At 30.9% G+C, this 23,832-nt stretch overlaps 2 protein-coding genes across 2 annotated transcripts; both read right to left on the reverse strand.

Moving 5' to 3' along the window:
• Positions 1-4,114: 4,114 nt before the first annotated feature.
• On the reverse strand, positions 4,115-5,094 carry LOC120074723. The gene is made up of 3 exons (XM_039027944.1): positions 4,614-5,094; positions 4,391-4,494; positions 4,115-4,299 (listed from the first exon to the last, which is right to left on the reverse strand). The coding sequence occupies exons 1-3, from the start codon at positions 4,894-4,896 to the stop codon at positions 4,225-4,227; spliced, it is 462 nt and encodes a 153-aa protein (XP_038883872.1). The 5' UTR covers positions 4,897-5,094; the 3' UTR covers positions 4,115-4,224.
• A 583-nt stretch (positions 5,095-5,677) lies between these two features.
• On the reverse strand, positions 5,678-8,760 carry LOC120072691 (short-chain dehydrogenase RED1-like). The gene is made up of 3 exons (XM_039025142.1): positions 8,237-8,760; positions 7,656-7,815; positions 5,678-6,196 (listed from the first exon to the last, which is right to left on the reverse strand). The coding sequence occupies exons 1-3, from the start codon at positions 8,571-8,573 to the stop codon at positions 5,842-5,844; spliced, it is 852 nt and encodes a 283-aa protein (XP_038881070.1). The 5' UTR covers positions 8,574-8,760; the 3' UTR covers positions 5,678-5,841.
• Positions 8,761-23,832: the final 15,072 nt, after the last annotated feature.

The following is a 23,832-nucleotide window of genomic DNA, read 5'->3' on the forward strand; positions in this document are numbered from 1 at the left end:
AGTACCTTATCTCGGGGACTATGGATACGGCCTACTTTGTATACTGATACAAACGATGTGATCCCAAAATCGTTCATGTAGAGACATGTGAGTGGGGGCATCATATGCAAAATATGTTTGCATAAGACCAGACCACGAAATAGTCACTTTTCTTTATAACGACCATTTACTGTTAAAACTGACTATTTCAAATTAGATGACTTAAGGTAACTCGATCTTAATCTTGAGCTAACTATGAACTTCTATTTATTCGGGATTATCCTTTGATCTGCATAGGTAAGAGTAGTTCAACAACACTATTCAACAAGCTTTCCATTTTGAGGATAAGACTAAATAGATAGTTAGGGACATAGTCCTGCAAGATAGAATTTACCCCTACCTATTTTAGGGTTAGCAGATAGGTTGTTTCATTAAGTACTGATTCCTGGTCTTAAACAAAGGGGTCTCGCCCTTTCATGGCTGAGAGGTACATGCTTGATTAGTTGGACTATAAACATATTGTTTAATAGAGGATCAGTGGGAGCTTAAGAAGTAGGATGTATTTACAAAGGTAAAACGATAACTTCAACCTAGCTATAAATACGAACTGTTGGGTTTTATGTCCTAAAACTCGTGGTTTGTAAACAGTATAACTTATTCTAAAAATTCAATAAGTTGTTATTGAATATATTGTTTTTTAGAAATCCAATAAACCTAAAAGTCCCTTGACTATTACATGAGTACTTGAACTTTATGTGGAGACATAAAAGTGGATCACGTTCGAGTAAATAGTAAAAAATGATCTATAGTATATGAATAAGGTTGGGTGGCTTATTCTGGTCACACTATTGGATGCGGCCTACTCTGTAGTTGTTACAAAGAGTTGTAAAGTGCTACAAATGAAGTGATCCTAATTCGTACATGTTATGACATGAAGAGTGAGGACGTCCTATGCAAATGAGTTTTGTACAAGATCGAACCACGAAACCAGTCACTCTTACTTTATAACATTGTTTACTATTTAAGACTGATTATTTCAAAGCGATGACCTAGGTAGCTCGACCTTAATCCTAAACTAACTATGAACTCCTGTTTGTTCGGGATTATCCTTTGATTTGTAAACGGTGAGAGTAGACCAACATGTCTGCTCAATAAGCCTCCCATTTTGGGATAAGACTGGAATAATAGCTAGGGACATAGCCCTGCAAGATGGAACTCGCTCCTACCCGATTAGGGTTAGTAAAGAGGTTGTTCCTTTTAAGTGCTGATTCTGGGTATTGAACAAGAGGTCTCATCTTCTCATTGGCCTGAAAGGGATTCGATTTGTTGATTGGATCATAAATCAATTATTCATTAGGGGATCAGTGGAACTTAAGACACGAGAGGTAATTTTGGGGGTAAAACAGAGATTCGACCCAGTCGTTATTATGAACAATCCGTGAAAGGTTAACTTATTAATCATGGTTATATCGAGTGGACATAATATATCTATAGTGAGGGGAGTTCAGCTATGGGTTTTAGTGGAATCACCCATTAGTTAACGAATGGGGGTTAGTTTGGTCTAATAAGTTTAATCGATTAATCTCGGATCGTTGGAGCCCATGATTTGTAGGTCCGCGAGGTCCCTTACTAGTTCGTAAATGGATTAGCTCTAGAATAGCGTGATAATTTAATTTGAAATGTTCAAATTAGAATTAAATGAAATTGGAGAAATAATATTTAAATATGATTTAAATATTCAAAGATGGAATTGTGTAAAATTAATTTAATGTTTAATATTAAATTAATTAGAATTGTTTAAATAATTATTTATTAATTTTATTAAGAACGTTAATTTTATAAAATTAATAATATTTTCAATTTTATAAAATAAAATTGATTTATGAAATCAATTTTTGAAAAATTGAAAAAGAGAGAAAACACAAAATGGAAAAATGACATTTTCCATTATTTCTTCAAGTTACTCACACTAAACCCATATTCTTAAGTCTTCATTAACTACAAGCATGAGCTACATCTTATACAGCTAATCTCTTTGCATGATCGTTTGCAATATATTAAAGAGATTAGAGTGATTTTGAGACAATGCAACCGATAGAATTTCTCTGAAAAATTCATGAGAAAAAGTTGTTCTTCCGTTGGGTTGCTATTGTGAGTTTGTCTCCATATTCCCTTGATTCCAACTTATTTTGAGTCCCACAACTCAATCTAGAGCACCAAGAGGATAGTAGGGAAGATCTTGGGGTAGTCTACAACAAGATTCAGAGGAGATTTGCAGCTGGAATTCAAGCTTAGAGGAAGTTCTACAAAGGTATGTCTTGAACCCATTTATTTATGCAATAACATGCTTTCATTTCTACCAAAATTAATGAATTAGAGTGCTTATGGATCCTTGTCGCTTCCGTTGCACGCTGGTACGTTCCAACAAAAATTGTGAATGATCGACTTACTTATTATGGTTAAATCAAGTGGACAAAAATATATCTACAGTGAGAAGAGTGCAACTATCGAGCTATAGTGATATGTCTCGATAGTTAACGAATATTAATTAATTCGGTTTAAAGATTTTAGCCAATTAATTTCAAATCGTTGGAGTTCATGATCTGTAGGTCCATAAGATCCCTTTACTAGGTCATGAAAGATTAAATTTTGGATTTGAAAATTGAACGAATTTGAAGTGTTCAAATTCGATATTAGAGTTTGGAATTTGAAATATTTAATTTCAATTTTAGGATTTGGATAATTATATTCGATTTATTTAACGTTTAAATTTTCTGAAATTAAATGTAATTAGACCGTTTAAAGATTTAAATGTTGGTTTACATATTGATTACATGAATAGGATTCATGTTTAAATTAGATTTTTTATTTATTTAATATTTGGTATTAAATTATTATTTAATTAATTAAATATGTTTAATCAATTAATTTTTTAAAATAAATTATTTTTAATTTGTGAAAGTCAATTTTAGAATTGAATTTTAGGTTTTTATCTAAATTAATTTTGAAGTAAAATTAATTAGATTTAAAAATCAAATTAAAAATGTTTTTTAATTTGAAAGTGGGTTTACCCCAAATTTCAAATTGATTAGTGGATTATTCCAAGTTTAACACCTTACCAATATCTAAAGTGCTAATTGAAGTGTCACTTGGCTGAATGAGTGAGTGCTTGCATGATTCAACTTGTTAAATACTCCAATTTACAGAATATTGTGATTTTTGAAAAATGTTAAGCAAAAACATTTTTGCTATCAAGCTCTCAAATATCCAACTTTATCCCTTTAAATTATGAGTTTCCACCACTCAATCCAAGGCTGAGAATAGTAGAGAAGAACCTCTAGGTGGTCTACTAAAGAATTGAAGATCAATTTCGTGGATTAAGCAATGAGCAAGTGGAAATCTACAAAGCTATCCACAATGAAACCCTCTTTTTGTTAAAAATTAATTTTCAGCATGCTTTGTTTTCAAATTAAGTGCAATTAGAATGCTTAAGGATTCTCTTAACTTCCGTTTTATGCATCTTTACTCTATCATATTTGATTCCTCTTTCTAAAATTTTGTTTAAGTGTCAACTTTTAAAGCATTCTCACCTTAGAGTTAGTCACCTCAATTGCATGCACCAATTCATGCTCCTAAGTTCCAGCTTATAATATTTATTCACCCCAGAGTTCGCCACCTCCTTCTACACTTAGCCAACTTTTCTTTTCCTTTCGACCACCTCCTACTTCCAACCCCCCTATGTGGCTTCAACTCCCGATTGACCTCCATGCTCTACTTTTTGGATGCATAGTCCAGACCATGCGCCTAACTTACCCTCCTTTGCCTACTTTGGACGCATAGTTTTCACACCATGCACCCAACCTTCCTTCTTTCCTCCTTTCTTTGTTTGTGTCTGCTTCTCAACGTATGATTTCTCCTTTCTTTATCTTCCCTAAGTGTCCTAGCACACTCATCCTCCGTATTCTATAAACATGCTAAAGGACTGTGAGGTTCATAACGGAAGTGGGATCAGTCTCAATTTTAAAAATTTACAAAGAATTAAAATTACAGAAAATAAAATTATGCATTTTCAATAAAATTTACAACATGCAATAATCAATAAGAAGGATTTTGATAAGCATTGTTCCCACTAAATTTGCTCAAATTTGTTACTTTCTTGTACAACATTTACTTCTGCTTCTTTGAGATCCACACGATAATTTGGTCTAATATGACTTGATTTTCCACAACGATGACACACCACCTTCATCCGACAATCAGGTTTGATGTCTCCCAGCTTGCTGCACCTAAAACATCCCTGCAATTTTCCCTTGGACTGCCCTACAACCATGAAATAATTGTTGTCATTTGAAGAACGTTTGGAAGAATAATTTACTATTCCCTTGTCTTTTGCATAAAAAACAACTTCCACCTTGGGATGAGATTTCTTGTTGTTGCCAAGCATTTGTTTCATCAGTGCTTCTAGATTTGACAACAAATTTTCCAACTCAACTATAGAAGGTTGATTTACCCAACCTTGTATCAAATAAATAAATAGAATAAACTCTTTTCGCAGCTCACGAATAAAATAAAGACGCAAATAAGCATCGCTCAAAGTCTTAATTTTCAGAAAATATTCAAAACTAAAAAGTTACCTCGAGTCGTTCTAGCAAGTTTGTTCTCCAAGTATTGCAATCTAGTTGTGTTTTTCTGAGTGAACAACCTTTCGAGTGTGTCCCAACTTTCTTTGGAGAATTCTCTATCATAAACATGCTTTATATACTCCTTTCTTATAGAAGTTCGCAAAGCAAATAAAGTTTTGTCACATTGGACCTTCCACTTCCTTCGTGTCTCAGCATTCTCCAAAGTATATTTTGGAATTGAATCGTCACTGGAAACAAGATCCCACAAATCTTGTCCTTGAAGAAAAGCTTCCATACATAGCCTCTAGTAGCTATAATTATCACCAGCAAGCTTGTCTACATAAATATTGTTTCCACCATTCATCTTCACAAAGCATTTAAACTCAAATACAAAACAAAGAACCTGAACACTCTGATACCATATAACGAAAAATAACAAATTGAAGAGAACGATAGGTGGAAACACGAGAGAAAATATTGCATGAAGGATCAAGTGTTTCAATTAAGTTTTACATTCATTTAAGTGGAAACAATACAAGTATTTATAGGAAAAATAAGAAACTACCCACCAATGCATTATTCTTAAATTTTTACTAGTAACCTAGAAAAACTCCCTTGATCAATTCACTAAACTATTATGCCACTGTCCTCTAGTTTAGAGGTAGAAAAAACTAATTTAATTAATAATTTACAAAATGAGTTTACACTAATTTTTAACACTTAAAACATACTATGAATAAAAAGTATCTTATATTATTCCTCAAGGCATCCAAGTTGACTAGACGCGCCCAACTAGTGAAGTGGTAGGGACCATGTCACATGGCAAAGATAGAGGCATCCCAATTTAAAAGAGTAGGAACGAACCATGTCATGTCATGTAAAGCATTAGCTTTCTATTATTTTTTTTGTTTCTTTTTTAGTAAAGAGATTTTTGGGATAAAATCCCTCAAAAGTGATATCTAATTAGTAATTAATTTCACATCATCTCCAAAAAACACAATATATATGTAAATCTATTCAATGTTTTTATATTTAAGTTAAAAAATAAAGAAGCATTATTAGGGTTGTCTTGTCTCTACTGGGTAAAATTTTCAACATATATATTTCAACAATCCTTCAATCCAGAAACCTATCAAACACATCTTTAAGTTATAATTTTCTAATTCTTTATTATAAATTACTACACCAAATACAAAATCTATCTAAATCAAATTCATATCTCTCACCATAGATAAAAACACTACTTTTTGCTATCCGAAACTCGTTTAGAGAGAGCTTCCACAATAAAGTCCTTGAGTGAGAGGGGCAAATAGTACATAATTGCCATGAAGGTTGAATAGCCTCCGTAAGAGAACCAAGGCGACGGCTTCTTTTTTAGAACCGCAGCCACCGTCTTATCTGCAAACTCGGCAGTAGGGGTAGCCTTGGGGCCTTGTGAGGCATTGGCTCTGGCTAACATTGCAGCTTCAAAGGGCTTGAATAGCTTCAACTCAGGCATTTGATTAAAGCCGGCAATGGCAGAGCTTCCAATGTTTGATTTAATGGCTCCAGGGACAACGTTGATAACGTCGATTCCAAAGGGCTTCAGCTCCATCCTTTAATGTTGGAAATATCAATCAAGTCAACTAACATCGCCGTGTGAAATAAATGTGCAAATTAAATGAAACATGTCAGCGAATTGAATAGGATATTGATTGGGTTTGGCTTATTTATTCAAGTTTCTATTCTGGTCCACTAAAAAGCAAAAGTTATAGATTCCAAACTTTTAATTTCTGTAGAAAAAGTCTACTTAACGCACTTGAAATAACTTCTCAAATGCTTAAAAAAAATATATATATATTTTTGAACACTTAGAAAGCAATTTCAAACAAACTCTCTTACAGAAGTTGTCTTGAATCGACCAATATAAAATTAAAGTCGACCAAAAGAAAATTACTTGCTTACACATCGACTTGTGTAGTTTGTTTCTGTTTCTACAGATCTATTTTAGTGCATTGTAGCTAAATATATTCTGTACGTATCTTAGAGCTGCTAAAAAGATAACTCACACCAGAAAGTCAATAGGAGCCCCGGCATGTATTTTGCTCATATGAGTACTTGAATTAAACTTTATAAGTATAAAAGTCTCAAATCCACTACATAATCAAACAAGCAAAAACATCCGAATGTTCAAATTCAATTAAATATTTATTCAAAGAGAGAAGAAAAAAGTGGAATGGAAATATGCTCATCCACTCGCAAGAATGTATACAAGAATCGGAACTTAAACCCACAAAAATATTATTTAACCCCTTCATTTAAGTTAAGAATTGAACTTGTTAAAACAAATGTTTTAAAGTCAAATTCCACCCAACAATTAAAGTCTATTTGTAAACTATTTGAATTTTAGTTTTTAATTTTTGAAAATTAAGTTTATAAATACTACCTTCACCATTGTTTTGACTAAAAAGTCAAGTCACTTCCACCTCTTTCCTTATTTGGTTATTCACTTCCTATCATCATTTTTAAAAAGTCAAGCCACTTGAACTCTAAAAAAAACGTAGTTTTAAAGCCCGTTTGATAACTATTTTGGTTTTGAACATTGTGTTTGTTTTCTTACAACTTCTTTATCATAATTTTTATCTTACCTAATAAAGACTAGATTTCTTGGCCAATTTCCTAAAACATAAACTACTTTTTACTAGATTTCTTGGCCAATTTCCTAAAACATAAACTACTTTTTTCTACTTTTCAAAACTTAGTCTTTGGTTTTTAAAAACAATGGTAGGGGTGGATAACAAAATAAAGAAACCAATAGATGGTAGTAGAGTTTATAAGCTAAATTTTCAAAAACCAAATAGTTATCCAATGGGGCCTTAGTATAATGAACTTTCCTCCCATAAAAGTTCAGCAACAAATTAATTTAATAAATTATCATTAGCGAGGGTCTAGAAGATCGAGTTGATTAAACAAGAACATCAACCAAGGCAAGGCAAAACATTCTGTGCAAGATCAGGAACACAAATCAATTGTTAATTGTACCATGTGATGAGAATCAGAGAGGTATATACGAACCTCAGACAGTCAGAAACGGAATGAAGGGCAGCTTTAGTTGCAGTATAAGCACCAGCCCATGGAAGAGGTGCCAATACGGTGACACTTCCCAGATTCACAATCTTCCCCTTTCTTCGTGATGCCATGTGAGGAACCACGGCTTGAATCAATCTCATAGTCCCTGCAAATGCAATTCCCCAATTTATAAATATGAGTTTACCATAATACAATAATCCACCCCTTTCAATATATGAAGTGTTCTCATTTTCCCCACCTCTGACTCTATTTTCTATATTTTACAGTAATAAACAAATAGCCTGGTTCTAACGCATACAGTACCAAAAGCTGATGAACACAGTAGAACAGAAGACAAGATGATATAGCCTTCAGCGTTTGTAGTTACAAGGATTGAATCAAATGTTAATCTCAAAACAATATCCAAACTCGAACCAATTGGAAATCTAAATTGGGGGGCTCAGCCAGTTCACAGTTTCAAATCCCTAGTTTTGACATAATTCGATTCTTCTAGGATGAAAATGAAATGACGAATCAAAATTAAAATACAATTAACTTCACTGATCGATAATTTGTTAGAATCTCACCGAAAACATTGGTATTGAAGGCATTCTGCATAGCGGAAAGAGGAACCTCGGCAATTGGGCCAATACATTGAATGCCAGCGTTATTCACCAAAATATCGATTCGACCGAATTTTTCGATGACAAGAGACGTTAATCGCTCAACGCTTTTGTCGGACAGGACATCAAGTTCTTGTAAGAAAAATCTTGGATCGTGCTCCAGGTCCGCCATTGAGGAGCGGGACCTGCTGGTTGCAACTACCAAACAGCCCTGATCGGCGAAGGCTAGGGCGAGGGAGTGGCCTATGCCTCCGTCGGAACAGCCGGAAATGACAACCACTTCCTTTCCGGCGAACTCCATATCGCTTTATCTACTTGGAAAATGAAGTGTCGGCCTCCGCCAGCAATTGATGAACGAAGCTTACGCCGGCCACCACATTAAACCGCTACATAAATCGGAGATTGGAGCGTTGCGTAGCAATTTTGCCAAAACAATTTTTAAGATAAGCACCAAAGTTCGAAATATGGATGTGGATCTGAATATTTTGATCTCCATTTTATTAAAATATCTATATGATGTAAATTTCATAAAATTTTATAAACATTAATCGTAATTCTTATAACCAATTAATGAAACTATAATTGCTATAACCCATTAATGAAACTTTAGTTGTGGTATTTAAAAGGTTGAAACGACTTACTTAGGCTATAATTAATTATTTTTATTCATTATTTTTATGAAATAAGACAACATTTACATGTATATTGTAAATGTCATTGTAGAGCATAAATTTAAAATATAAATAAAAAAAATAATTAAAAATTATATAAAGTTTGGATGGTAAAAAGAAAAAAGCTCACACAATGTGAAATGACATAAACATTTAATGAAAAATGTTTGAATAAGATTAAGAATAAATATAACTTCTTTCTGGTAGTTTTCTCAATTTCATTTTTCTTAGAAATGATAGTTTCAGATTGAAAATATTAGTGAAAATTGACAAAAATTGAAAATTAGAAAAAGTAGCTCATTAAAAAGTTTCATCGTCATCAGAAATGATATTGACATGGAAAACTATACAATTACGTGTGTAATCAAAATCATAAAATTGAAAAACTTAAACTGAATTAACCTAGTTAATTAAAAAAACCAAAATTTTCTTGAAATTTTCTCAAGGAAAACATAATAAAAATGTCTTAAATTTTGTTGAAATTGAGGGAAAAACAAAATTTTCCTTACTGAAATTTTGAGGCCTTTCGAGATTTCGATGAGAATTTTACACCATGGTTAGCACATGGGTGAGGGATTTTTTAGGTAAAGATTTGTTTGTTTTTTTCTAATGGTCACAAATAGCTCTCAATTTTTTATTTTTCACAAATGGTACTTTTTTCACCCATTGTTTTAATGTCGCATACGGAACATCTACAACATTAAGCTAAGATCGATACCAAAATTAAAATTTTAAAAAAAAAATGTGTGAAACTTATAATCATATTAGTATAACCCTAAACTTTGGTTAATAAATCAATTTAGACTCTTTTCTCATAATTTCAAATTATCTATGCAATATTATATTGCTTACAAATAGATGTATCTCTTAAATTTTATCATGTATCTTTTATTATTCATCAAAGCCATATTGAATGGATTTTTTTGTATCAATATTGGACAAAGTTCACATGAAATAAAGGATCTCTTTGGGGACCAATATCCTATGTCGGGAGATGATATAGTCCCTATATGACTACTTGATCCACTGATATACCATCTTCAATTTTCACTTCCTTCAACATGTACATAGTAGTAACCCTCATTTAACAACTCCCTCAGCTTCTCCACCCCCACTTCCTATGTCTCCTCCCCTCTCATACCCGATCGTTACTATCGTCACTCTCTCCTCCCTTTCTATGATCCACTTACCTTTTTATTTCTGTATTCTTTTATTGAATTTATTTCATAATACTTCGGGTGTATTTTTTTCCACTATATCCATTTTATTAAGAAACTATGGTATTTTAATCTAGTTCCATTAGGGGTGGTCATTCAAATCACAAAAATCGAACCGAACCAAACCGAAAACTTAGTGAAACCAAAAAATACGGTTTGATCCGGTTTGAAGAAATTTTGAAACCGAATCGAACAGCTTTTAACAACGATCTGAGATTAACCGGCTAAACTCTTTAACCCAATTAACCAACATTCATTAACTACTAGGTCATTCCACTAAAGCCTAGTAGTTGCATTCCCCTCACTGTATAAATATTTTCGTCCACTCAATATAACCATAATTAATAAGTCAACATTTCACAGGTTGCTTATAATAACGGTTAGGTCAAAAGTTTTTTTTACCCCCGATGAACAATTTGTTTGTGATCCAATCACTAAACCAAGTCCCTCTCGAGCCAATGAGAGGATGTGACCCATTATTCAAGACCCGGAGTCAGTACTTAAGGAAACATCCTCTCTACGATCCCTAAAAGCGGGTAGAAGTAAATTTTATCTTGTACCCTATGTCCCCAGCTATCTCCTTAGTCTTATCCCTGAAATAGGAGCTTATTGAGTCGACATTGTTGGGCCAACCCTCACCCATGCAAATCTAATGATAATTCAAATAAATAGGAGCTCATAGTACGCTCAGGATTAAGGTCAAGTTACCTAAGTCATCACTTTGAAATAGTCAGTATTAAACGGTAAACAACGTTATAAAGTAAGAGTGACTTATTTCATGGTCCGGTCTTATACAAACTATTTGCACAGGACGTCTCCACTCGCATATCTCCACATGAACAGTTTAGGATCACATCGTTTGTACTAAATACAAAGTGGATCGCATCTGATAGTGTCCCCAGAATAAGGTACCCAACCTTATCCGTATACTATAGATCGTTTTAGTTATCCACTCTTATGTCTCCACATAAAGTCCAAGTACCATGAAATAGTCATGGATCTTAGTTTAATAGATTTAGGTTCTTTCTAAAATGAAATGAGCAATTCATACATTCAATGACAACTTTATTGAATATACCTCAATAACATCTTTATTGATAACAGAATAAGTTTATTGTTTACAAACCAAGAGTTTTAGGACATAAAATCCAACAAATATAAACATTGTTGGAGTTGATGCAATAACTTCGCAGCAAAAGGAGGATCACCCTAAGTTGGCGCATGAGCGCATGGCAAGGAACACAGGATGCATTGATGTTTGCCAACATACGCCTCAACGTACTTATAGTCACCATTAGAGTTGATGCATTAACATGACAACAAAAGGAGGACCAATGTGTCACACCCTAAGTTGGCGCGTGAGCCCATGGCAAGGAATGTGGGACTTATTAATGTCGGCCAACATATGTCCTTACATACCTTATTGTCACCATTACAGTTGATGCATTACCTTCATACCAAAGGGAAGACTCGTGTGTCACACCCTAAGTTGGAGCATGGGTGCATGGCAAGGAACGATGAGCGCATTGACGTCTGTCAATATACGTCCCAACGTACCTTATAGCCACCATTAGAGTTGATGTAGTAACTTCACGGCAAAGAAAAGAACAGTGTGTCAAATCCTAAGTTAGCGTACAAATGCATGGCAAGGAACGAATGACGCATTGATGTCTACCAACATACGTCCCAACGTACCTCATAACCACCATTGTTGAAGTTGGTGCACTAACTTCACAACAAAAAGAGGACCGGTGTGTCACACCCTAAGTTGACACATGGGTGTTTGTGAAAGAGCGTGCCAACATGCCCAACATACCTATAAGGAAACGATTTAAAAAAAAAAAAAAAAAATTATAAGTGCACTCTTGGAAGAAGTTTAATTACTTTGAGACTTATCCTTTGGTAGTGATTGAATATTCAACTAAACAAAACTATGAGAAAAAAAAAATATTAAGTTAGCAAAATTAGAAGAAGAAAAGAGTTTTTTTTTTTTTGAGGAAAAAGAAAAGAGCTTGCAGAGAACCAGAAGGAAAAAAATGAAGGAAAAAAAGAGAGAAGAGAGAGAAAAAACGTAAAAGTAAGAAGAAAAAAGAAAGAAGAAAAGGCAAAGGCAAAAAAAAATGAAAAAAGAAAAAGAAAAAGAAAGAGGAGGCTTATGAAGGAAAGAGAAAAAGGGAAAAAAATAAGAAAAAAAAGGAAAAAAAAAGGATAAAATCTCGATATTAATCTCGACCAGATTGATACTGATATTCTATAAATTTGGGCTCTTACTGAATTTTTGGGCAGATTAACATCAATATTTCTTATATATTTCTCTTATCTTACTTAATTTTTTTTTTGGTAAAATATGATATTTCTCCAATTTTCAAAATTACAAGTTCATCATTTGAAAATCATTTGGATAATTTGGAAATTCAATATAATTGTGGAAATAGAAATTAGACTGGACATTTGAAAATTAAGCAAATATTTGATATAATATTCCTAACTAATTTGTAGAAAATTTGAAATTATATAAGATTTGATACGAAATTTGAGGAGTTTAAATAATATTTGAAAATATAATAGAATTTTGGGAGGTTAAATAATATTTAAAAAATAATAATAGATCGATGTATAATGACTGAGATGTATCGAGAAGGTCGAACATTTGATAAGTTAAAAAAAAGTTGATTTTTTAATTAAATCTCAATAACCGATCACGTTCGAGATGGATTGAGAAAAACTATTCTAATAATGAATTTGTAAAAATGATAGTAGTTTTAAAAAAGTGAAATTTTGAAAAGACTATTTCTCATAATTTTCTAATGGTGAATGGACTTCCGGTAGCCATTAACCCATAGAAAAAGGGGGACAGATCCGAATCCAAAACGTAGAGGAGAAAAGAGGAAACATTTGCAGAAAAAAGAAAAAAAAAAAAATCAATTTCATTGTCAAGGTCTATAGTTTTCCCGTGGGTGATTTTCCTCGAAAATTGAAGGAAAAAAGAAGTCGCAAAAAACTAATAAAACAAATAATCTTCAACTCTTTAGGATTTGGGTTTGGGATTCTGAATCCAAATTCTAGTTCGATTTCAAAACAAACAAATTTTGAATCCATTTATCTTATCTTATTTAAAAATTAATTAATATGTGACGTTTAAGATAGCTTCTAGCATGAAATTAGGAATAAGTGGTCCATTATTTTTCATCAAATTCAACAAATCCGAATTGCGGAGTTATTCAAAATTTTCCATGAGTTTGCTGGGAGTTCTAAATCTCTAAGTTTTATCTAAAATTGAGGTTGAAATTTCAAATTTATCTAAAATTCCAATTAAATCTCTAAGTTTCATCCAATTCAACCCAAAATTGAGGTTGAAATTTCAAATTTATCTAAAATTAAAGTGTGATTAATTTGATTAATTTGACACATCAAATAGGATCAAATTCGAGAACAAATCATTTGTATTTTTATTCTAATTTTATCTTTTTCGAGATTCACCCCATATATGTGCATAAAACTCAAAAAAAGATATTTGTTGAATGAGAAATTTTGGATTTGTCACATCATTTACCAAATTAATAAAATCATTTAGTTTTGGACTAATTAAAAGTTGACATGTGTCCTAAATTGAAATTGAAGACATAAATTGGTATGTCTCGATGTGTTTTCATCATGATCGTTGGATTGAATAAAATAATTTAGTCTAATTTGATATTATTATTTGGGCTAAGGGTCCAATTGAGGGGGAAAAAACTTAATTTGACCAAAATGTCAAATATGTTCCAATTAGTAAAGTCCATTTGAGAACTCTATAAATAGAGGGGATCGACAGAAAAATCGACACTCCAAAAGTGTATAAAGAATTCTCTCAATAGTCAGAAGATATAAAGTTTCTTCCACATCCATATCATCAACACTAAAACACGTTTCTCCAAAAATCTTGTATGAATCGTTTTTTATTTTTTTTAAATATTTATTAAATGATTTTCCCTTTTTCCGTGAAGGAAAGGTTGTCTCTTTTCAGCTTTTGTAAGTAAAATGGAGATATTGCAATATCTTTGCATTTACTTTATTGCCTCAAGAAGACCATAAGTTTGCTTAATATAAGCTATAAATTATCCAAACCATTTTTTCCATATGGTCCATCAAAAAGTATGATTGTGTTGTTATTATTATTATTATTTGGAACAGCATATCTAAACTGACAACTAAATTTAATAGTTAGTAGTCAATAATTGAGTAACATATTATTATTGACAACAACAAAGAATGGCCTACGTGTTGAAACAAGAGATCAAAGCTAAATTTTGCCCGACAAAAATAACATAAAAAAAACCCAGATTCAATCTCCATTTTCATAAGTTTGTGAAATGGCAATGCTATCCCCGCATAACTGACCTTTGGACATATCAATCATCTATTTGGGTATTTACATCTAAACCCTCGTTTCTATCTTAAGAAAAACATTAGTACCAACAATAAGATGTTGTCTCCTTATTTCCATAAATTAAATAACAACAAAAAATATCAAATATATTATCTAAAAATCTTCCCTAAACGTGAATAGGAGATAAAAGGGTTTTTCAAAATGTGATTAAACTATAAATTTGGTTCATATAATTTTGAGAATGTAAAATTTAATTATGTAGTTTTACAAAACTTCATAAAGAGACTTTATAGTTTGATAAAATTATCCGACCATTTAGGAAAGTTTTTTCAAATTATAGATTTTTCTTATCAAAAAAACCATTGGATAAACTTTAGGATCGCGTAGCTAATTAATACGCATTAATTAACCCGTTCTTCCATGTTAAGAAATTTCAGAATCATTTTGGATTTTCTTTTACAACGTGCGTTTAATGAAGTAAAACCATTTTTCAACAACGCTCCAAAATTCACGCCAAAATTAGAGATGTAGAGAAAAGATAATAATAATAAGCCATAAATTCTACTTTCCTTAGTTTCATTTCTAGGCAACATCACCAAAGGAAGTTCAAAAATTTACACAGATCGGAGGAGAGAGAGAGAGAGAGAGAAAAAAAGCACTAAAAACTTCGACTCTGACATAAAATTTTCATTCAGAAAGTTAAAAGCCAGAGGAGCCCTGTTTTCAGGAATTAGAGGTCGCCAGAACGCCAAATACGGTACCGGGATGGACTTTTTTACTGGATTTGCCGGCGACGGCGGCGCCGTGATGGGGAGGTTTGACGGAGTCATCTCTCCTGCCAGATCTCTCCTGCTCCATCCTCTGAAGTTTTTCCTCTGCTTTCTTTTTCATTACATAAACCCTAGCGCAGCTAGCTCCCATGGACGACATGGTTGTTTTTACAAAGGGAATTGAGAAATGAATGATTGTTCACAATTCTTTTCTGTGGGCTTTTTTAGTTTTAATCGGTGGGTTTCAGTGGCTTAAACCCTTGTTGTATTTATAGAGGGAAACTCGTTTGGTGGAAGCCTGGTGTTTCGTTGGCCCCTAGCGTAGGGGTCACATAACCATAACCCCCAATTTGTATACCCTATTATTTCGATTCGACAAAATAAAATTTAAATCATTATCAATTTAAACTTTAAATTAATAATTATATCTATTTAAACTCTAAATTTTTAGAATTGTATCCATTTAAATCTCAAATTAATAATGGTGTTAATTTAAACCACAAACTTTCATAATTGTATCAACTTAAACCCTCATGTTTTATTTGGATACACTTATGAATGGTCAAGGCTTAAATAGATATATTTATAAAAGTTCATGGTTTAAATTGATACACTTATGAAAGTTTAAAGGGTTTAAGTTGATACAATTATGAAAGTTTAATATTTAAATTGATATAATTATTAGTTTATAGTTTAAATTAATACGACCTCCAAAGTTTAAAGTTTAAATTGATATAATTTTTAGTTTAAGGTTTAAATTGATATTGGGACTAAAATAAATTTTGTATATTTGGTAATTTATTATATTTAACGTATGATATGATTTGCCTTTACTACAAGTTCATTTTTGTTTTAATTTGGTTTATGTGATCTACTTATAGTGAGTTTTAGTTTCAATATGGTCTATAATTCGATTTGATTTTTTAAGTTTTAAAATTTTGTTGTAATTTTAATAATTCTAATTTGATCTCTATGATTGTAATTATGTGATCTAAATATTTTTGGAAAAAATTGCAAAACTCATTCTAAAATAGGGTGGTAGTTGTAATTACACTATTAAACTTTATAAAAATTGCACACTCGATTTTCTATAAAATATTAAAATTGGAACCTCAAAATTACTATATTTATAGAAATTGGAACCTCAAATGATAAAAAATGAACCTTAAAATTTTGTTACAATTATGGTTAGTTTGAGGGTCAGATATTAACGTTTATATAAATGTGAGGGTTCAATTTTGTTGATCGAAAGTTTAAAGGTATAATTACAACTATCACCATTTTTTAGAAGTAGTTTTTGCAATTTGCTGAACACTTTTTTTTTATCAATTTGAAATCCTTTAAACTTAATTCAATTCATTAATAAGATTGATGCATGTCATATTGTAGTGGTGTGCATAGTTTTTTTTTCTTTAGAAAAGCATGATTTTTTAAGTTTAAACATATATGAATTAATTAATTAAATTTAATCTAAGTTTTCAAACTATACGAATCAAATTTATAATTAAATTAATTTTATTTATTTACTTCAAGAATCACCCAACTTACATAGTTGACATGTGCTTAACTTTTCAACCATAGTTACCCGGCAATCAATTTTCTGCCTTTTCAAAGGAATTTAAATCAAACTTTGCAATGTATAAAATATTTTAGAAATGAAGCAAATGAAAATAGGGACAAAAACAATTAATTTGGTACAACTTCAACAACTTAGGGTTTATTTGATTGGCAATTCAAATTCTGTATGTTATCAAATTCACTGGATTGAGAGGATATGTGTTTGGCAGACAATTCGCCAACTCGAACTCTATTTATGAAAATTATTTTTGAATTCTATGATTCAAACGGTGTAAATTCTAAAAATAACATTTTTATGTTTTTCACTATATCCATAGTTGGAATTTTAAAACTTAAAATGCATAATTATGTTAATTAAAAATAAAAACATTTGGAAATATAGTATCTCATGTCATAAACTCAATTTTTTTTTATTAAAATATGTATTATAAATTAGGTAAAGTTACAAATTTGTTCTCTATGATTTAGATCAATTAGAAATTAGTCTATATGATTTTAAAAGTTAGAATTTAATCTTTATGGTTTGATATAGGTTACAGTTCATATGGTTTAATAAATACTATTAACAGGGACTATTTATGAAACTTTCATCAAACCATAAGAGTAAATTCTAATTATGAACTATAAAACGTAAATTCTAATTCCTTCCAAATCACATGGTCTAAAATTTCAATTTATCCTGTAAATTATATAATATTATAAAATCTTAATTATATAAAATTTGTTTAACATAAAACATGTTCATAAATAGACTAATAATAGTTTATTGTCAACTATTATTTAATAGTAACTACCACTAATTTGTAATTGTTTAAGTTATAATCTAATTTATGAATTATATTACCAAATATATATTTGAAAAATATGAAAGACGATTTTGTTTTCTATTAATCTTTTGTTTTCAAATTTTTATACTCAGATTATTTATTAAACACATCCTTAATAATTACCATATCCATTATAGGTAAGATTTAAATTCTCACCATCACATGATGTGAATTATTTTTTTTAAAAAAATAAACAAAATACATAGTTCAATCATACCAAATTAATCAATTAATTAATCACAATAATACAAATCAATTTATACTAATTTAAAATAATAATAATAAAAAAAGGACAATTAAGTAATAGATGCACAATAATGGAACTTTTTAATTCCAAATTCCAACGCGGAAAAAACGGTTGAGAGACAACAACCACTGTTTACCGTTTACCGGGATGGTTTTTAAAATAAAGTACACAGAAAGTGATAAAACGGTGGGAAACCCCAAGCTCTCAGGAAAAATTAAAAAAGGAAAAAAGAAAAAAACAATGGTTTCTATTCGGTGCGGCACTCACACCACGCCAATTGTGAGGTCGCCCACGTCAGCAAAAGATATTATTATAGTTGGAGGCGGCCATTGTTGTGCTTACGTGTCGGTCGGTTATTGGCCCGTACGTTCACACATACGAAAAAAGTGCTCCCCGTTTTTTTTTTTCCTCCAATACGGAAATTAGATATTGGAGAGATAAGGTCAGAATCTGAATCGTGAACCGTGAAGACACCTTTTTCTTTATTTTCTTTTGAATTATTTGATTTGTCATTATTACATTGCACTTAAAAAGGTTCCAAGTCTATTTCTCATTATGCACCCACTAAACTTGTGCCGACGGATTAATCAATATCACGATTTCTAAAAAATCAAAAGATTTTTCTTATTGTTCAAATAGAAGATAATGGAAGGAGACAGCTTTTTCCTCCTTTCTTTTATGTTAAATCACCCATTTGACATTAGATATTGTTTCAAATGGGTTTTTATTAAAGTTTCGATTTAATTTTCATGCTAACTTGCAAAAGAAATCATCATACTTTAAGAAACATTTCAACAATTTATCTATATAGACCATTCTCACTTCTAAATCATAATACAATCAATTCACATACTTAATATTATGCCAATTTGGGTCAAACTTAACTAATTTAAACACATATAAAACATTATATTGTTGATGTTAAATCATCGATTGTCTCAAAAAAACTTTAGTTGATGGGTGAAGGTAAAATTTAATTTTATATCATCTAGTACTCCTTCTCATTTGTAGACTTAGAATGTGAAAAATCAGTATTAAATGTAAAGGAAGTAACATTACCTGAACTAATCAACTATAATACCATATCAAATGTATAAGAGGATTGTAAAGGAGTTCTAATATGATAATGATTCATAATTGTAAAGGAAAAAGTCAAATTAAAGTTAAGCTTGAATGATAATTAATGACGAAATTGTTGAGTTAATAATTGTGAAATAATTAAAAAAAGAAAATGAAAAAAATTGGCATTATCTGTTTTTTTTTTCTATTGAAGGAAGTGGAGGAGATGAAAGTACGCCAGTTACGGAGTACGGAAATTCCATTAAGGTGAGACAAATCGGAAATGAGATTAGGTTGTCTGCCTCTTTCTTCTGTTTCGTTGCGTTTTTTCCTTCTGTGTTTGTCGGTCACTTTTTGATTTGTTTTTTGAAGAAAAATCCTAAAGGTTAGGTTTAAAGGGATTTTTCTTTTCTCTTACGTACAACCAAAACCGTCTTCGGCCGAAAGGCCCATTGGTCTTGTCTTCTTTACTTGGGCCGGAACCATTGCCACCTTAACACCAATCTCTCACTCTCAACCAATTTTTTTTTTTTTTTTTCCTTTCGTTTCTTTCTCAACAATATATGAGGAGTAGAAGAATTGAATCTCTAATCTCGAAATTGATAGTATGATATCTCGAGTTTTTAAAATTTAAGATAATTATTTCGAATTATTGAATTTCAGTTTTCTTTAATTTTAGAAATTTGGAATCAAATTGAGATAATTGTAAAGCCTCCTTGATTAACTTAATTGATTAAAGAATTTTATTAATTGTCTCCTTTAATTTTGGGGATAATTGAATTATTTTGATTTAATTGATATTTTAGTTTGCGTTTGATTAAAGTTTGTTGTTTACGAAGGAAAAAGAGAGGAATATTGGAATTGGAATTAGAATGTCTCAAGGAAAAGGAAAAAAGGTTATATTTATTTATATATATATATAAACATGTGAGGAATTAGGTTTTAAGTGAATGTATATATATATATATATATATATATATATAACCTCGTTAAGCATGAGAGAGGGAGAAAAAAAGAATAGCCTCGTTGTTCAACTACCCGATTCGTGGGTTTCATCCTTACCGTCGATCACGACTCATTCTCGCCGTTCTAGTCGCGCTATTCATGGGTTCCTTCCAGCGTCGATCATGTGTCGTCCAGTGTCGTTCTTTTTTAGGTTTTTGCTGGAATTTTGGGGTATGGTTGATTGTTTTGGATGGGTTTCTTTGGTTTTCTTGAATATCTTGGTTGTTTATTGTAAATTTTGGCTTGATGGTTGTTTTATTTTTAATTTAGGAGACTGAAGTTAAGGTTTGAGGCATTCAAGCAGGTTGTCCAGCACATGTAAGAGTGTATTTGATAAGATTTGGGTAAGTTATTTGAGATCGTTGGAATGAATTTTCACTTGTTTTGGAATTGGTCCCAAAAGTTGAAATTGAATGTTGTGTTTTGCTTTAGGGACCTTGGTCCAAGATTCCTAAGCCAAGAAGGAAATTATTTCGTCTCTTATTTGAGCTTAAGCCTTGAGATAAGTGACACCATTACCAATGTCTTCGTGCCAAGTGCCCTAATTTAGACTTATCAAGTTATTTGATGGATTTTAGAAGCATGGTTTGGAATTTATGATATTCTTTAGGTTGCATGAATATTGTGAGAAGTTTCAGCATGTTTGAATCTATATGATATGTTATGAATTGTGTTGTGGGTTTACTCATGAATTTTATGTATGTGATGCATGATTTGACCAGTAAAGGAGATTTACCATCTCGCCTCGACGCATGTTTTATTTCAAGGGACCGACGGGTATAGTTTCATGTTTTGACGGCACGCCATCAGGCCACTAAACATGCATGAACCGATAGATTCACATTCATGTTTCTTTTTCCATGTTTGACAGTGTGTCATTAGGCTACTAGACATGAGAGATAAGGTGAGATAGGTTATCCCCCTTAGTTTACCATTAAGAAATTGTTACAGATTGCTTGGCCCATTAGCCCAAGCATTCATTGCATGTGAATGCATAACCTGATCCCCGTAATGGGATCACTTACTGAATATTTTAAACTCATCCTTTATGTTTACATATTTTTTAGGTAAAGGCAAGGACACTCGGGCGACTGATAAGAGGAATCCGTGACTATGCCAATGGGACCAAGAAACACTTCTGAATTTGAGTTCATGTGTCTTTATCATGTTTTACAGTTTTTTTTTTTCATGAACTTGTTTTTGACTGAATTTAAGTGTTAGAGATTTTTATTTTTGGTTAATTTCCCTTATTTTAAAATTTATGTTTTAGGGGTATCTTGAATTAAATGACATGAAATTTTGAGATAGAATTTTGTTTAATTTTTTTAATTTAATAAAACAGTCCAGTTTCTCTTATTTTCGATGTAAATATTTATGTGTGCATGTAGTCATAGCCCTATGAGATGTCTTAGAAAGTTGGGTTAAATAACCCTTATTAACAATGAATTGAATCTAACCGTTGGTTTGAGGTAGTCGAGTCATTTATCTAAATTTGTGTTCTAAAAATAAGTAAAATGTTAATATGTAAAAATTACATTTAATTATTTTTATATATTTAATTAAGATTAATAGCTCAATTTCAATTTATGTTATACAATTTTTCTTTTCAAAGTGAAAATTTTATTGTTAGGAGTTGTTGAAGAAAAAATTAACAGAAAAAAATCATAAAATTAAATAAATATATGTTAAAGTAATTCTATCATAAATGAAAACAACATTCTTGGTAAAATTAATAATAAGTTTGGATTGGTTTTGGTTATTTTATGTGAACACATAAACCAACATAACACATAAATTTTTTATTTATTTGAATTCAATCCAACCTAAAATGTATGAGTTGGTTGGGATGATTGGACTTTCAGGTCATCATGTTTTTTGAATACCACCGATACAAGTTTATGTCAATTGAGTTATGCTTACATTCTCATTTTTTTAGTATAACAAATATAGTAATTATGTTCCAACTTTTATTTTCTTCTTTTTAATTTTATTTCTCTCATTTACTTTTCCTCTTAATATATTTTTTTTTGAGTTTCACTTTTTAAAGCTCAAAATATTACTTCAAACTTTAAAAATTCATTTTACATTAAGTTTTTCTTTAAATACATTTCATATAAATGAGGTTTTTGTCCACATTTCTTCAAAGGCTAAATAAATATATTTTTTTAGCTAAAAAAAAGTTTTATTTTAGCAGAAAGAGAATAGACGTTAATTTAAGTTTGATCCTTGTAAAGTAAAAAAGGAATTATATTGCATCCACACAAACCTCTTGATAACATCAATGAATTACTTTTTCTTAGAAAGAGAGGGACATTTTTATGTGCAGATTTTGGTGCTTGATAAACATTTATACCATTTTTCGTGTGTTCTCATGTATATTATTAATTTGAAAAATTGCAATAATTACCCTTGAACAATATGTATTATTACAATTACATACCTAAACTTTCAATTTAATCCATAACTCTCCTCAACTTAGAAAATATTGCAATTAATCCCCAATATACAACTATACCAACTCCTAGAGTACGTATAAGGATTATTACAATCAAACTCCAAAATTATAAAACTCTTAACAATTTGACCCAACTTTGTTTCAAACTCTATAATATTAAGTATTAACCATTAAAAATAGTTTAGATAAATATTGAGCTGCCATCTCGATTTAAGAAAATGAAAAAAATAGTGTAAAGAATTTGAGTTTGATGTGGTAGCAATCATATAGTTTGAGGTCTTGAAGTTTATTGATGGAATACACATTTTGTAGTATTTAATAATTTAAATGCAACAATTTCGTTACTTTAAGAGTCGTCCATCCAATTAAAAATTTGAAGGTGTGATTAATCACTCTAGTTTTATGAGTTGTTTTACTACTTTTTCTATTATTTTTTTTATGGTTTAAATCCTATTTTTGTACTTGAACTTTGAATCTCGTTATATTTTGTTCCCTAAACCTTAAAATATATTTTTTTTATTCCCTAAACTTGCTTATCTTGGTCTCTGCTATTAAAATTTTATTAACTCTTAAATATAATGGTGAAATGACTTATATTTTTTATGACTAAACTGCCAAATAAAGTTAGTATGCTAGAAAATCTAGGGTTTCAAATTTCAATTAGGTGGTAAAGCGATTTTTTATATGAGATCTCAAGTCATTTTGTGCGATCACTATTTTGGCACATTAGTTGTTGATATTTTACTTCACTTGTATCTTAACAGATTTCATCTTTAAAGAGTTGACATAATCTTAACAGGAACCAAAATAATCACTTTTCAAAAGTTCAGGGACTAAAATGGACGTTTTTAAGAATTTCGAAACTAAAATAGAACAAGATTCAAAATACATGAATTTGTGACTAAGAATTCCAAATTTAAATTTGACCATAATCGAGTGGATGATTTGATAGTGTGTGGCCTCTTGGTCTAGTGTGTATATATGTGTATATATAAAGTGTGCGTCTTTTCCCAATCGTGGTCTATGAAAATTCTTTTTTTCTTTTTCTTTTTTTTTTTTTCCAGTTTAAGCATATTCAGACTGTGGTATTTAAATTTCTGATTATTCTTAGTAGTGTTACATATGAAATTTATATTAGTTGAGCTATTTTACGTTGTTAATCAACCTCAAACCTAGCATTATGCTTTCTTTGAAATCTAATTGTCAAATTAATCTTGCAACATGTAAACCCAATACCCATATGCTTCATGATCATCCTCTCTCCAGTTGGGTTAGTTTGAAGTTTGAAGGCAAAAAATAGTTTTTCATGATAATTTGTTTAGAACAAAAAAGGGCCTTCTACGTGTGCATAATAAAATTAAA

The sequence above is a fragment of the Benincasa hispida genome, chromosome 3 (assembly GCF_009727055.1).
Source record: "Benincasa hispida cultivar B227 chromosome 3, ASM972705v1, whole genome shotgun sequence".
In the NCBI taxonomy this organism is placed as follows: Eukaryota; Viridiplantae; Streptophyta; class Magnoliopsida; order Cucurbitales; family Cucurbitaceae; genus Benincasa; species Benincasa hispida.

Bases quoted from the DNA above. Each gene is read 5' to 3' on its own strand.
- LOC120074723 (XM_039027944.1), bottom strand. From the start codon at position 4,896: ATGGAAGCTTTTCTTCAAGGACAAGATTTGTGGGATCTTGTTTCCAGT. The intron at 4,495-4,613 runs GTAACTTTTTAG...ATTTGATACAAG, and splicing joins ACTTGCTAGAACGACTCGAG to GTTGGGTAAATCAACCTTCT. The intron at 4,300-4,390 runs GTGGAAGTTGTT...TCATGGTTGTAG, and splicing joins ACAAGAAATCTCATCCCAAG to GGCAGTCCAAGGGAAAATTG.
- LOC120072691 (XM_039025142.1), bottom strand. From the start codon at position 8,573: ATGGAGTTCGCCGGAAAGGAAGTGGTTGTCATTTCCGGCTGTTCCGAC. The intron at 7,816-8,236 runs GTGAGATTCTAA...TTGCATTTGCAG, and splicing joins CTTCAATACCAATGTTTTCG to GGACTATGAGATTGATTCAA. The intron at 6,197-7,655 runs GTTCGTATATAC...CCAACATTAAAG, and splicing joins TCCGTTTCTGACTGTCTGAG to GATGGAGCTGAAGCCCTTTG.